General features: G+C 44.0%; 1 protein-coding gene across 1 annotated transcript in view; it reads left to right on the forward strand.

Annotated features, from left to right (window-relative positions):
* The window catches only part of ppfia1 (PTPRF interacting protein alpha 1), a gene marked incomplete at its 3' end in the record, with an annotated part of 47757 nt that extends 37137 nt beyond the window's left edge, over positions 1-10620 (forward strand). The window contains exons 17-31 of the mRNA XM_079997814.1: positions 325-354; positions 1191-1315; positions 2022-2182; positions 2404-2497; positions 3317-3328; positions 4698-4779; positions 5369-5569; positions 5973-6035; positions 7272-7298; positions 7980-8155; positions 8424-8521; positions 8806-8981; positions 9899-9967; positions 10075-10243; positions 10565-10620. Of these exons, the coding sequence (XP_079853940.1) occupies positions 325-354; positions 1191-1315; positions 2022-2182; positions 2404-2497; positions 3317-3328; positions 4698-4779; positions 5369-5569; positions 5973-6035; positions 7272-7298; positions 7980-8155; positions 8424-8521; positions 8806-8981; positions 9899-9967; positions 10075-10243; positions 10565-10620 (1539 nt within the window). The remainder of the gene's footprint in view (positions 1-324; positions 355-1190; positions 1316-2021; positions 2183-2403; positions 2498-3316; positions 3329-4697; positions 4780-5368; positions 5570-5972; positions 6036-7271; positions 7299-7979; positions 8156-8423; positions 8522-8805; positions 8982-9898; positions 9968-10074; positions 10244-10564) is intronic.
* Between the last annotated feature and the right edge of the window lie 3042 nt (positions 10621-13662).

Raw genomic sequence — 13662 nt, forward strand, 5'->3', positions numbered from 1 at the left:
TTTTTCTTCTCCTTTTTTCATCCTTGGGGGGATGTGCTATTAGCAGCTGTGTTGCTCCTTCAGCCCTTATTTCAAGAACAGCACATCCCCACAGCACAGTGAAAACCTTGAAGATCCCTCCCCTCCTAAAACTGTTACTACTCTATTGGGTGTGTGTGTGCTGTGTGTGCTGTGTGCGTGTTTGACAAATTATATCTTGTTCTTAAGACTTACTCTGATGTGGTTTTCGCATGGCTTGGATCCTCGGGTTCATCCAAGAGTGTGTCTTGCATCTCACTAACGCCTTTTCTCCTCTCTTCTTCTTTTTTTTTTGCCATGCTTCAGCCTAGCGACCTGCGCAAGCACCGCAGGAAGGTAATCTAGAGATCTGCTTTCACTAGCCCTGTTTGCTACCTATCTGCCCTCCGACTCCATCCAATGTTTTCTCCCCAAGCCCCCCCTGCAGCGTTGGGCGCCTCCATTGCAGGTTGCCTTGCCATTGTCCACCCGGTGTAGAAGTGTCCATCCGTCCACGTCCCCCTCACCTCCCTCAATCATCTAAGCACGTGGTCCCGCAGTTCTCAAATCTTAAGTCTTTTCTAAGTTCTGTTGTCATCATCTCATCGGAGGCCTCATCCTTGTTTTTTAGAAAACAGTTCAGATTATCATCCCTTTATTACTTCCTCTTAGAATACAAAGTATGACAACAGTCTCTTTCCCCAAACCACCGGAGACAAGCAGGTTTTGGCTGTGCTTTATTCTGATGTTTCAATCTGATCTAATTTATTAAATTCCACAGTCTCTGCACAGCTTGTCATGAATTCCTTAAAATCAGGCTCGTTGCTTAGAACAGCTTTTTATTATGAGATGATTTCGTTTTCTGAATTCCTTTTATGATTGAATGAAGTTTCTTGAGATTTCAAGACAAAGGGGGAGGTTGTGAAAATGATAGGAGAGATAACGGGCAATTGAGGTGAGGCCACGACATGGGATGTGATTAGATCAAAATGGTGCGTTGCTTTATGTGACAGGCGGACAACTAACTGAGGGAGTTTCCACTGTCCGTGTGTGTGTGTGTGTGTGTGTGCGTGCGCGCGTGCGTGTGTGCGGAAGGTTGAAGCTGTTCCTTTTTAACTTTCATGACACTGTGGATGCAGGAATAAAGTGGTCAGCTAACGCCTTCACCCCTTTGTCCACTCTGTGGCCTCCAGTCTGCGCAGGACGACAAGGCGACTATCCGATGTGAGACGTCGCCCCCCACCACGCCGCGCTCCATGCGCCTCCACCGGGGAGCAGCACACGCTGCCAGCCACGAGGACATCAGAGACTTACGGGGGTAACGTCAATTCACATCTCACTCAGAAATGTGAAGTCGGTACAGAAAGTAAATGCAGAGTATATACTCTATACTTGAGATATACTTATTACTAGCTCAATAAACGTACAGTGTAGATTTACAATGAAATACAAATATTAAATTAAGCACTGTAGCTTATGGTAATGATAATGGTAATGATGAGCAAAAATACAGACAAAGCTCCATTTAAGAGTTTAAATTCCATTTTCCATTTTTTTACTTGTTTTTCGATCATTTGGAGTCAACCTGAGCTTTTGCCATCGGAATCTTTTAAATGTATCCAGTATTGAGAGAAAAGCTTTGGCTGACTGCCGCGGGGCAATCATGGTCGCCAAATAACTTGGTTGCGTTTGCTGTATTGCAAATCCGTTTTGGCAAATAAATAAACAAACAAACAAATAAATAAATGAATAAATAAATAAAAATCCCCCAAAGTTTTCTTTTAACCTCTTAAATTGAGCTTTGTCCGTTGCTCGAGAAAATATTCTTCAAATTAACTGAACAAAAAGGTTTGATTACTCAACAATGACAACTTGTCATGGTTTGTCCATATACTCTGGGAAGGTTCATGTCTTCAATTGTCCACCTCTCCCTGCCCGCCTGCCTCTTTTTCTTTCTGTCTCTCTCTCTCTCTCTCTCTCTCTCTCTCTCTCTCTCTCTCTGGTCTGTCTCTCTGCTCTCTCAGCTTTGACGGCCAGGGCAGTAACCCCAGCAGCAGCAACAGCAGCCAGGACTCCCTCAACAAAGCAGCCAAGAAGAAGAGCATCAAATCCTCCATCGGACGCCTGTTTGGGAAGAAGGAGAAAGGGCGACCGAGCATCCCCGGCAAGGACTCCCCAAGCCAAGGTCAGACCTCCCCCCCGACACCCTACCAAGCAGGCCTGCGAGGAGCTACTCATTCAGATAGATGCATAGATGATGGCCTGCTTGTACTTATGTATTTTGTCATTTTTGTATGTGTTCCTTTATTGAGAGAAAAGGGTAACACCTTTGTCAATGTCTTTTAGAGACACTGTTCTGAGATCTGTCAGCCGTCTTTGTTTGTTTGTTTGTTTGTCCCCTCCCAGCTGGCACCCCTGAGGCCGAGAGCTCCCCTAAAGATGGCCTCAGTATGGGCACGCTAGGCGGCCCGGCAGAGAAGAACAGGAAGCTGCAGAAGAAGTACGTGACACCACTACCTCCCACTCCCATGAGTACTACACATCCTGTGTATATATATACACACACACACACACACACACACACACACACACACAAAGACAGAACACAAGGTGCTTACACACATACAGTATCTCAGTTCTTTAGATCAGTGATTCTTAACCTTTTTCCCCCACATCAAGGGCCCTCAGTTTGTTACACAATCTACAGATGCCGTTGGATGAGATTTTGTCTCTGGAAGCTTAATTTTGAGAAAGGCCTTTTATTGTTAGATACGATTTAGAACAAACTCCCATACCTAAAGTTTGATAGTTAGCAGTGCAAATAGGGTCAAAACAAGTCATTATTGTTCATGCTCTACTGGTGACATATTATATTAATTAATGGTGAAGCTTGACTTGTAATCATTGTGCACGGGACCCCGTGGAACCTGATGAAGGACCCCCGGGGGTCCTCCTCGAAGACCGTTGCTTTTGACAATGTTTGGGAAATCTGCAAGCCTATGAGTGTTGTTCTGTTGCAGTGCTCAGTCTCACCCGCCACCACCCAGCTTACGCTGTGTTATCGGACATCTTCCATTTCACACCCAGCAGCTCCCACCGCGCTCATTTCCTGCAGAGATTGAACTGGCTTTTTGTTTCATTTGGTTTATGTAAAATAAATAAATAACTTCATTTTTAGTTATTGAATTTATAGCTTTCAGCTTAAATGGCTCTTGAAACAGCATTAAATCACAAATTTACTTTGATTGTTTTACCGACCCCACCCCCCCCTCTCTCTGTCACCCACCCCTCCCCCCTCCCCCGCTCACTCCATGTGTAGTCCAAAGACCGGGTAAGTGGGTCCACGTTGCTTCTGCTTTGCCTTGCCATCTTCCCCCACCTGGCTTCACTTGGCCTTCACCAGTAACTCCTAGGATCCCAAATATCTATCCCTCCGTATGCCTGATGGCTTCTCCATGCCTCTCTCCGTCTGCCCTGCTCTCTACTGAAGAGTGGAACTAACAGAAATGTGCCTGACCTGCTTTTTTGATTACCAAGCTCCAAAATATCCTTTGGGTTTTCTCTTCTGGAACTTAAAGTTAGACACTCTTGACTTAAAAGGGAATAAAGTGCATGAGAGAATGAAACCAACGGTCGAGTTTTAAGTGCGTGTTGCTGTCGATCATCTCCATAGTTTCCCAAATGCATATAATGCATCCTGGCATGAAGACTACCACTGTTTATAAACCTCCCCGGAATACCTATGTATAACTATCCTTCATCTGCATTCTTTTTTTATTAACGCAGTGATGTTTGTCAGGCCTTCTACAAAGACAGATTTTGTGTACAAAAATCCCCCGCTGCTATTTCGGGACAATAGAAGAGAAACAGCCCCCTCTAGTGGCCAAGTATAGACCTACTACCTCAAATAATTGCCACTTATTTAAAATTGACTAATATTTATGACCCTGACACACCTCCTTGAAGTCTGCAACCAGCAGTAAGACACTTTTTTGGGGGACTTATTTTGACATCCAATATGTCATTCTTTGACTGAAACAATAAGCTGCTGTTACCTAAATGTATGCTCATTATTTGTCCATTTTTTTAATTTTTTGAAGCCAGACTTGCGTTAACTGTGGTCTACTGATCCAGTGGCTTAGATAGAACTTTCCTATGCAAAGCCCTCATTCCAAGAGGATCCTAAAAGCAGAGAACTCCATTCAATTACATTCCAGACTGTCCTTAAGCGCTGCCACAATTGGCTCTGCTCCCAGTACCGTTGGTTTGGCAAAGCCTCTTTTTTGGATATATTATTCAAAAAATGGGCACATTGATTGGATTAGGAATATGTTTGCTTTTAATCAATGACATTCTCAGGTTTTCCAGCTGGGTATCTCTGTGTTTCTGTCCTTTTTGGGTTTTCGTTTTTATTTCTATTGGTTCTATTATTGTTATTGAATGCATGTGTCAGTCTCCCTGACGTCTCTGGGGACTCATATCTGTATGTGTTTCAGAGGGTACTTTCACTGTGTGTGTGTGTGTGTGTGTGTGTGTGTGTGTGTGTGTGTGTGTGTGTGTGTGTGTGTGTGTGTGTGTGTGTGTGTGTGTGTGTGTGTGTGTGTGAGAATTTCACTGCGCCTTAAATTCTGGGTAGGTGTACGTCTCTGTAGTTTAGTGCAGTTTGAATATTTGCTCAAGTGCTTGGTTCTGTGTTTTAGGCACGAACTGCTGGAGGAGGCTCGCAGGCAGGGCCTTCCATTCGCCCAGTGGGACGGCCCCACCGTGGTGGTCTGGCTGGAGGTAAGACTCGTCATCTATTGGAAGATTTCTCCATAATTTCTTTTTATTTATTTATATTTTTCTATGCCCCCGTGCTAGCGACAGCTGTGTGCCGAGGCGTTATGTTTTCGGGTTGTCCGTCCCATTCCCGTGAACGCGATATCTCAGGAACGCCTGGAGGAAATTTCATCATTCAGGAACTGACTTGGTAGAATTTGGTGGTCAAAGGTCAAGGTCACTTATTTCAAGTGACTAGTGTGTGACTAGTGTGTGACTAGTACTAGTGACTAGAATTTCAAGTGGTTATTCAACTCCATAACTCAGGAACAGAGGGGGAGATTGTAACCATATTTCACGTTTGGTCGGATACTGAAATGGCGACAATAATCTTATGAGTCTGGACAGACATGGATGTAAACTGAAACTTGACTGTTTGGCAGAGGCATACAACCGTGACGCGGTAATTCTATTTTTTATTTTTATTTTTTCTACTGACGCAGCACTGCCTTCTCTCCTTTTAAAAAGGTCCTGAACCCCTTTCTGCTACCGAAAATAATTTGCTGTATATCTCTTTCCTTCTCTCACTCCCCCCCCCTCCTCTCCTGGCCAGCTGTGGGTGGGCATGCCCGCCTGGTATGTGGCGGCGTGCCGAGCCAATGTGAAGAGCGGTGCCATCATGTCGGCGCTATCGGACACAGAGATCCAGCGGGAGATTGGGATCAGCAACCCGCTGCACCGTCTCAAACTGCGCCTGGCCATCCAGGAAATCATGTCTCTCACTAGCCCCTCGGCCCCACCCACCTCCAGAACGGTACACAAACAACGCCGCCTGTATACACACACACAGGGAATACAAGCAGTATGTCCGAATGAGACAACAATCCATATTAAATTCTCACTGATTGGTCCAAGGTCTCTCCGACTAACCTTTCCTGCCTTCTTGGGCATCACTGCTGTGACGGGAGCTAACACTTAAATCACACAAACACTTAACACTTACTAATACAATGGAATGGTATCGTCATAATTTTCTGTTCTGAATGGTTTTTTTTTAGGTTTATTTTAAGGTTGTTGTTTATTTTTTTGTGATATCTTAATATAACCAACTCTAAATGATTACATGCTTCTTGGTCTCCTTCCCTTTTCTCTCTCAATCTCTACATGCTTTACACGCTTCTCTTACTTGTGATTGGTTGGGGTTCTCACATGATCAGTCCACGGGGAATGTTTGGGTCACACACGAAGAGATGGAGACTTTGGCGGCGACACCCCCCACGGTTAGTCTCGAACGGCTCGCCGCCGGACCGGCCGGGCGCCGCGCTGTGATTTTAGGGGCTGCGTTCTGAGTTGGCTTCACAGGCTCTCCATTGCAGCCAGCTAACAGGCCTTCTCATAAAATTGGGGCCTTGAAGGTCTTAAATTGAATCTGAAGTGTCATTGCACGGATTTAAAAGGAAGACTGGCTGTGAGTGGCTGGGGAGCGACACACAAGGCAGCTTGGAACGATGCCTTATTTTAGTTCTGCTAGTTTGGGATTATCCATCCATCCATTTTCATGGATGGATAGATAGATAGCTGGTGATTTAGTTGGTGATTAGTTACGTTGTCTCTAGTTAGACCACTTGCTTCCTAGTTGTATGTGTCTTGTGTGTTATGTTGTATATGTGTAGCTTTATAGCAATAGTGTGATAGATCTGGTAGAATGTCCTGCTATATGAAGTACACTGAATGTACACTAAGTCAAAATAATTACATTCCAAACTAACTTCAGAGAACATTGGTGTTTGAATGGGCCTAAATATTGTTTTTCTTAAAGTGGTTATCCATAAGATTATTTAATTTAAAAAAATCTAATTGTAGTCCAATATTTGGTACTTTATTAAGCTGGCACTTGTATTTGCTCGACATATGTGCTCCTCTGCTGTTTCCGTTGTTGGTGGCAGAGTGCACCTTTCCCAGGAAGAACGCATGAAGTGAAAAGGCAGCCACTAAAGCAGCGTAACCAGTTGTGGTCGGTAAACTGTCGATATAGATGAACATTCACAGAAAAGTACCCTTGGATACAAATTTCCCCACTGCCTCAAGTGACAAAAAAATAAAATAAAAATAATAATCAATTGATTAACGAGAATAAAATAAAGTAAACCTCAAACCGGTTAAACCTGGACATTAAAAAAATGTTGCAATTTTGGATGGAACTCTGGGACTAGTAGTGTAATCCACCGCCAATCTTATGGATTTCCACTTTGAGCAGAAAGGGAAAATATCATAATTTTAACACCTTCACTTGATTGTTACTATGTAAACACACATTGTCAAGATGCAGTGTACACATCACGGTGCACTGCGGTCATAGTGTCTTTCCAGCTTGGGGTGTGTTTTCCAGTAACGCCCCTCAGTCGTAGGATTTATGGCTTGCATGTTGGAGCTGCCTTAACCCCTCACTGCTGCATCACTAACTCACCGCGTCTCTTCTCTCCTCACCATGCTCACGCTAAACATGCTAACACCAGGAGGATGACGAGGGCAGCTGGGCCCAGGTTTGCACTTAAACCCCGACACCCCCACCTTGTCCTCTCTCTAACCCTCACCTTCCTCTTAAACGCCGCCTTTCTCACTTCTTTAAAAGTGTCTTTCATTCTCATTTGATTTGGAAACACCGCAATGAGGCTTCTCTATGGCATTTATTGTAAATGTATGGGTCCTCACTTCTCGTCAGTATTTAGCTTAAAAACTGAGCTTCCCTAGATTTGTGCTGGACCTCTGTTTTGCGTTTTTAATTCCTGCATCCCGAATCCCAATCCGTATTCAACTCTAAACCCCAAATACATATATTTTTTCCTCTGAAAACCTAACAGGTAAGAAAGCTACAGGTAATATGTTCCTTATAGTACCATAAACGTCTTTTACAGAATCACAATACATCAGTCAGCTACAAGGTTTTGAATTATGGAATTGGGGGCTGCCTGATGATTCCCATCCGTAGTCTTCCCTTTATCTCTGGACAATCCATCCCTTACAGAAACACCGATGTGTGCAGCGGTCTTTAGCAATAGGGTTCCTTTTCTAGAAACGGTGCATTGGCAATTCCTTAAACTAAATCAATTAGTAAGTAAAAAATAGGACTCCCCCTTATATACTCAACTCGTTTTCTTTTTATGTACACACACACACACACACACAAATGCAAACTTGTTGATCAATTTCCCTTTTGATGTCAGACACTGGCGTACGGCGACATGAACCACGAGTGGATCGGCAACGAGTGGCTTCCCAGCCTCGGCCTGCCGCAGTACCGCTCCTACTTCATGGAGTCCCTGGTGGACGCCCGTATGCTGGACCACCTCACCAAGAAGGACCTGCGGGGACAGCTCAAAATGGTGGACAGCTTCCACAGGTAACACGCTGCTGGGCACGGGAGACATTGTGCAAAGCAAACACACACTAAAATAGGAAGTAGTAGTATTCTACACAAATTTGTTTGGATCAAATAAAATGTCAGTAATCTTGCCAAAAGTTTTAATGTGGTATTTACAACTTCCTCCAAATTGGGGTCTTATCTGTGAAACGTTATGGAAAATGATGAAAAACGTTTCAGAGTGAATCAACAACAACCTACTTCATACTACTTCATTCTCTGTGTTGTTTATGTGTTTGTGGAACAGGAACAGCTTCCAGTGTGGGGTGATGGCTCTGCGGAGGCTCAACTACGACCGGAAAGAGCTGGAGAGGAAGAGGGAGGAGGCGCAGCTCAACCTCCAAGGTAACCGCACGTGGCTTCCCCCTTCCATCGCCACGCTCTCCTCGTCATCTCTTTCTTTCCCTTCTTGTCTTTCTGTCCACAAATCTGTTTTCCCCGCGTATTTATTATTTTGTAACGGCAGTAGGATGACGATGCTTGATGAAGTGAGAGCGCCCCCACGGTGCTGCAAACATTGCGCCCGGACCGAGCGGGGGAAAACGCGGCCTCCTCGGGACGCCCAGGAGAGACACGCGTACATGTTCTGCCGGAAGTGAGTGAAGCTGAAGGCGTTGATGTGGTTTCAGACGTGCTGGTGTGGAGCAACGAGCGCGTCATCTTCTGGGTGCAGGCCATCGGGCTGAAGGAGTACAGCAGCAACCTCTACGAGAGCGGCGTGCACGGGGCGCTGCTGGCACTGGACGAGACCTTCGACCACAACACGCTGGCACTGCTGCTGCAGATCCCCACCCAAAACACGCAGGTACTCACTCCCGTGCACGCCAAGATATCCACGGATTCTAATTCTGACCGATGGATCAAATACAATATTTTTTGCTTTAACGATTACGTTATTGTTCATATGAAAATACTCGGCTCCATCTGACAAACATTTGATTTCAGCGTGATCCAACTATGCTGCACTTGTTTTTTGTCGTCGATATGTAAATACAAGATCGAAAAATGTATTCATCGGAAAGGTACTATGAATGATAGTGAACCTACCACCATAATGAAACAGAACCCTATTTTCAAGATGCACAACAGGTGCTCAGTTTTTGGGGGGACGGAGTCAAGCACGAGGCAGTCGCTTCACAAATACCAGAGCTTCCTGTCAAAAGTATTTCAAGATGGTGTGATGTCAAGAGAGGCAACGGTTGCTCTCGGAGGACGACTTCGGATGTGATTAGCAGCTTGGAATGTTCAGAGGAGTTGACTTTGAAGGGTCGCCAGTGCTACAAAGATTAACCACTCACGGCTACTTCTGGAGTGGCACCGGTTCTGTGTATTACTTCAGTACTCTATCGCTCAGGGCGAGAGGACCCATTGCAGAAAGGAAACGGAACATACCCAGCACCCATTTGGCTTCTTAGTTTAGCCCTGGTCCAGCTAAAATGAAGCGGTGCGTACGGCCTCTGAGGGGACTGTGTGGAGAACCCTGAGGCCGATTGTAATCCTTGTGATGTTGACAAGGGACTGAGCTCTTATCTCACGTTGAAACAGTTTATCTCTTATCAGCTTCGCGAGAATGACTTCAAAGTGGTGCTCAACAACCAACAGCTCTGTGAAAACATGACCGGTAGAGGTTGTGGGGATTAAAATTGTTTTATTTTCTTTTTCTTTTCTCCCTCTCCTCATCCCTTCCTCTCCTATGCTCCCCGTCCGTCTCCCGGCCTTCAGGCGAGAGCCACTCTGGAACATGAATACAACGGCCTGCTCGCCATGGGCACCGAGAGACGACTGGAAGAGGTGACCAGACTTATATTGATACCAGCCGTTCTAAACACACACGAGGGGAAAAAAAAACCCCAAAAAACCTTCTCAAAACAAATATATTCTTCCTTTCCTTCCCCAAGGACGATGACAAGAACTTCCGTCGCGCCCCGTCATGGAGGAAGAAATTCCGGCCCAAAGATATGCGGGGTGTGTCCTTGGGGTCGTCGGATACCCTTCCCGCCAACTTCCGAGTGACCAACAACAGTGCGGCGTCGCCCTCTATGCAGCCAAAGCGGAGCCCCATGGACGGTAGGCAGCCGTTGAAACGACGCACAGCTGCTATTTGCACTAATGTCTGTGTGTGTGCGCTCTTAAGTGTGTGTGTAAACGTCGTCGTTGCTGCTCCTCACGCGACTAGAAAACCCTCTTTTAATCTTCATGTTTCACTGAATTCTCTCCAATGGCTTTGCTCTGCTGTGTGTGTGTGTGTGCGTGTGTGTGTGTGTGCGTGTGTGTGTGTGCGTGTGTGTGTGCGTGTGTGTGTGCGTGTGTGTGTGTGTGCGCGCGCGTGTGTGTGCGCACAACTAACGGCATGTCTTTGCATGTGACCTCGTCGGCGTGGAAACGCAGGAAGCCAGTCTATACAGAGGCTGGACACTGCCACAGTCAGGACCTACTCCTGTTAACACACAGCCCATCGCAACGGTAAGGCCGCACGCAGACGTTGCGCTCTTCATCGCAACAAATGGACGCAGCTTTCTCTCTTTCCAGACGGGAGGCGGCTTCCTCTCATTTCAGTTCTCAGCTTTATTAACGCACGTCTATGCTTTCCTTTCCTTCCTCTCTTCCTCCTCTGTTGCTTCTGTCCCGCTTCTCCTGTGTGTCCATTTCTCTGTCTGTCTCTCTTTCTCTCTCTCTCTCTCTCCGTCTTTTTTTCAGTTTATCCTCATTATTTCTATAGGTAGCCGCTGGTCTGAAGATGAGGGCGAGTTCCCTGCCTTCAAAACCAGGATGATGAACTGATATGACCTGCAAGGACGTTGCTATTATTATTATTATTATTATTTCTTTGGAAAGTCATTACAGAGGAATGACCCCGGTTGTACGGTCTCTGAGCTCAGTATCCCAAGAGGACACATCCTAGATTGGTCTACGTTTCATATAATATTTATCTCAATGGGAGGGGAAGATTTTAATTGATTTTTAGAACTGTTATCTTTTTTTTTTTTTTTTTGCCTCAATTCCCCTTAATCAGCCCCATTTTGAATCCATGTCCCTTCTGTGCTCTTATTAAGCTTCCCTCTCGCTCTCAGATGTAACTGAATGTTTTAACTATCTGGGGTTTGTATATTTCTATCAATAGACATTTTATGTAATCTTTTTTTATAATCCTGACCCTATTGACCAGATATGTTTGTTTCGTCCCCTTTCCGTCTTTCCTTTGATTTGAACTCTAATCGTTGGATTTATGCTTCAGTGACTTTTTGATATGTGATTATAAATTAATTCTATAGCCTTTACCCTTTTTAACTGTTGTAATTTTTAGCTAAATACCTATATATGTAAATGTGGATTGTAGGTCAACGGACGTGTGAATATCTGATGAATTGCTGGAGATGTTAGACTGACTGTTTGACAAAACACTTTGTTGATCCGTCTCTGGACAGCTGACAACAGATGTCATGTGAAGCAGACTTATTTTCCTTTCCTTGCCTCTTTTTTTTTTTTTTTTTTTTTTCCATATCTGCGATACCAAAATAAAACTCTTGAATAAAAGAAAAGCCATATAACGGTAGCAACATAAAAAGAAAAAAAGAACGAAAGAAAGAGAGCTTCTTTCGGATGCAAGTGAAAAAACTGAATTCCAGGTTCTCCTCGCCGAGCTTGCATGTGGAAAGCCTCCCCCCCCCCCTCTCTCTCCTCACCTCTGGAGATCACAGCGGAAGGCTCCGTCGTGCGGGAAGTACCTCAGACGCACGGGCGAGCTGGAAGCGCGCGGCCTCCCTTTGTTGGACCAACTTCACTGCGGCCTCAGTCGATCCCCCGCGATGACTAGAACCCCCTCAGAGCGGTGCGATCCACCCACAGACTTTTTTTTGTTTTGTTTTGTTTATTTTAAAGGAAAAACACTTTTTACAAAGACTTCATATCAAGCCTTATTGTTACTTAACTCCTTAATGTCCTGTTATTTATTATTACTCATCATTCACTTTGTGCGTGTGTGTGTGTGTGTGTGTGTGTGTGCGTGTGCGTGTTTTGTCACAGGTTCATTTTTAGACGCAAAGCCACGGTTTTGTTCCACTCGAGTGTGGCGACGCAGTGAGTCTGTTTTTGACTTGCCTGCACTCAAAACACAGGTTCCACCATTGATTATTGTTTTTTTCTTTTTATTTCTTTTTTTTTCCTTTTATTTTTTTTTTATTATTACGACCTGGAACCGAAGACTCACTCTTCGCACATCTAACTGCATAGATTAATGTTATCTTTTTGTCTGTTCCTGTGATTTTAGCCATTTATGCACAATGCAAATCATATTGCTGTTATTTTTAGTGGTTTTTTTTGTTTTTTTTTCCTTTCCTCATTGAAACCTCTCCTTGTAACAATGCTGTACAGTCGGAATACTTATGAACTATTTTTATCACAGTATTATTTATTGCTTACTTCAATAAAATACTGAAACTTATTTTCCACTGCCAATAAAAAGACCAAGTGTTTCTGTTGCCACGCATCTCCTGCCTTTGCTGTAACACTTGTGAGGATATCGTATTGATACTGTCGTGGTCCCCGTCCTGAATGCTTGATCTGTAAAATAGATGACTGCTATTCACATTAAACCATCCCGCCATTGTTTTCTCATCAACAACAACAACACACACACATTTCAGTGAACAGCAACTCACAGAGCATCAGCAAAACTACGTATTTTGTAGTATTGCTTTGACATCTTTACAATGTTTTAATATTTTCCCCTTTGCTGGAATCAAAACAGGATGAACCACCGATCAAAAGTCACCCCAAAAAACAATTCTGGGTGATCAACCTTTTCAGTGGGAGAACCACACCCCTTCGTCAAATATCCATAGTATACGAAATATCAATGTATTCAACACTAAAAAAAACAGTAATTATGAACAACTAATGTTACACGCGAACATAGGAATAGGCATAATGCAACATTTTAAGTTTTCGTTTTATATGAGAAATAATTCAATCAGAACGAATCACTTGGCGTGAGAGAAATTAAAGACTGAGGCAATCATGCTGCGTTCTCCTTAAGTGGAAACCGGGAAAATGTAACTTTAATTTCGGGGTCAATCGATGTTTTCTTTTTTTAACACTTCTAACTTCGCTTTAAAATAATCGGATGCTTTTAGCCCCTGTGTATATGCTTGTAGAAAACACGAGCTTGCTTAAAAAAAAAAAAAAAAAAAGACACACACACACACACAACATCTGGCTTTCCCGTGCGGAGGCGTTACCGGCACCCGAATGACCGAATTCCAAGTTTCAATGGAACGCAGCAACACTGATTTTATACTTCACTTGTTGTTAGATATATGATATTTATTTAAAATTATACTATATTATAAAAAAAAAAAATACATGTACGTGATGACATGAGAAAATTCGGTTTGCACTTCGACCGTCTCTCTCGTTAAGTGATTAAAATAAAACCAAAAAAAACTTCCCCCTTCCTACGCGACGTCACTCCAAGCAGGAAGCGGGAG

The sequence above is a fragment of the Zeus faber genome (genome assembly GCF_960531495.2).
Source record: "Zeus faber genome assembly, chromosome: 3".
In the NCBI taxonomy this organism is placed as follows: domain Eukaryota; kingdom Metazoa; phylum Chordata; class Actinopteri; order Zeiformes; family Zeidae; genus Zeus; species Zeus faber.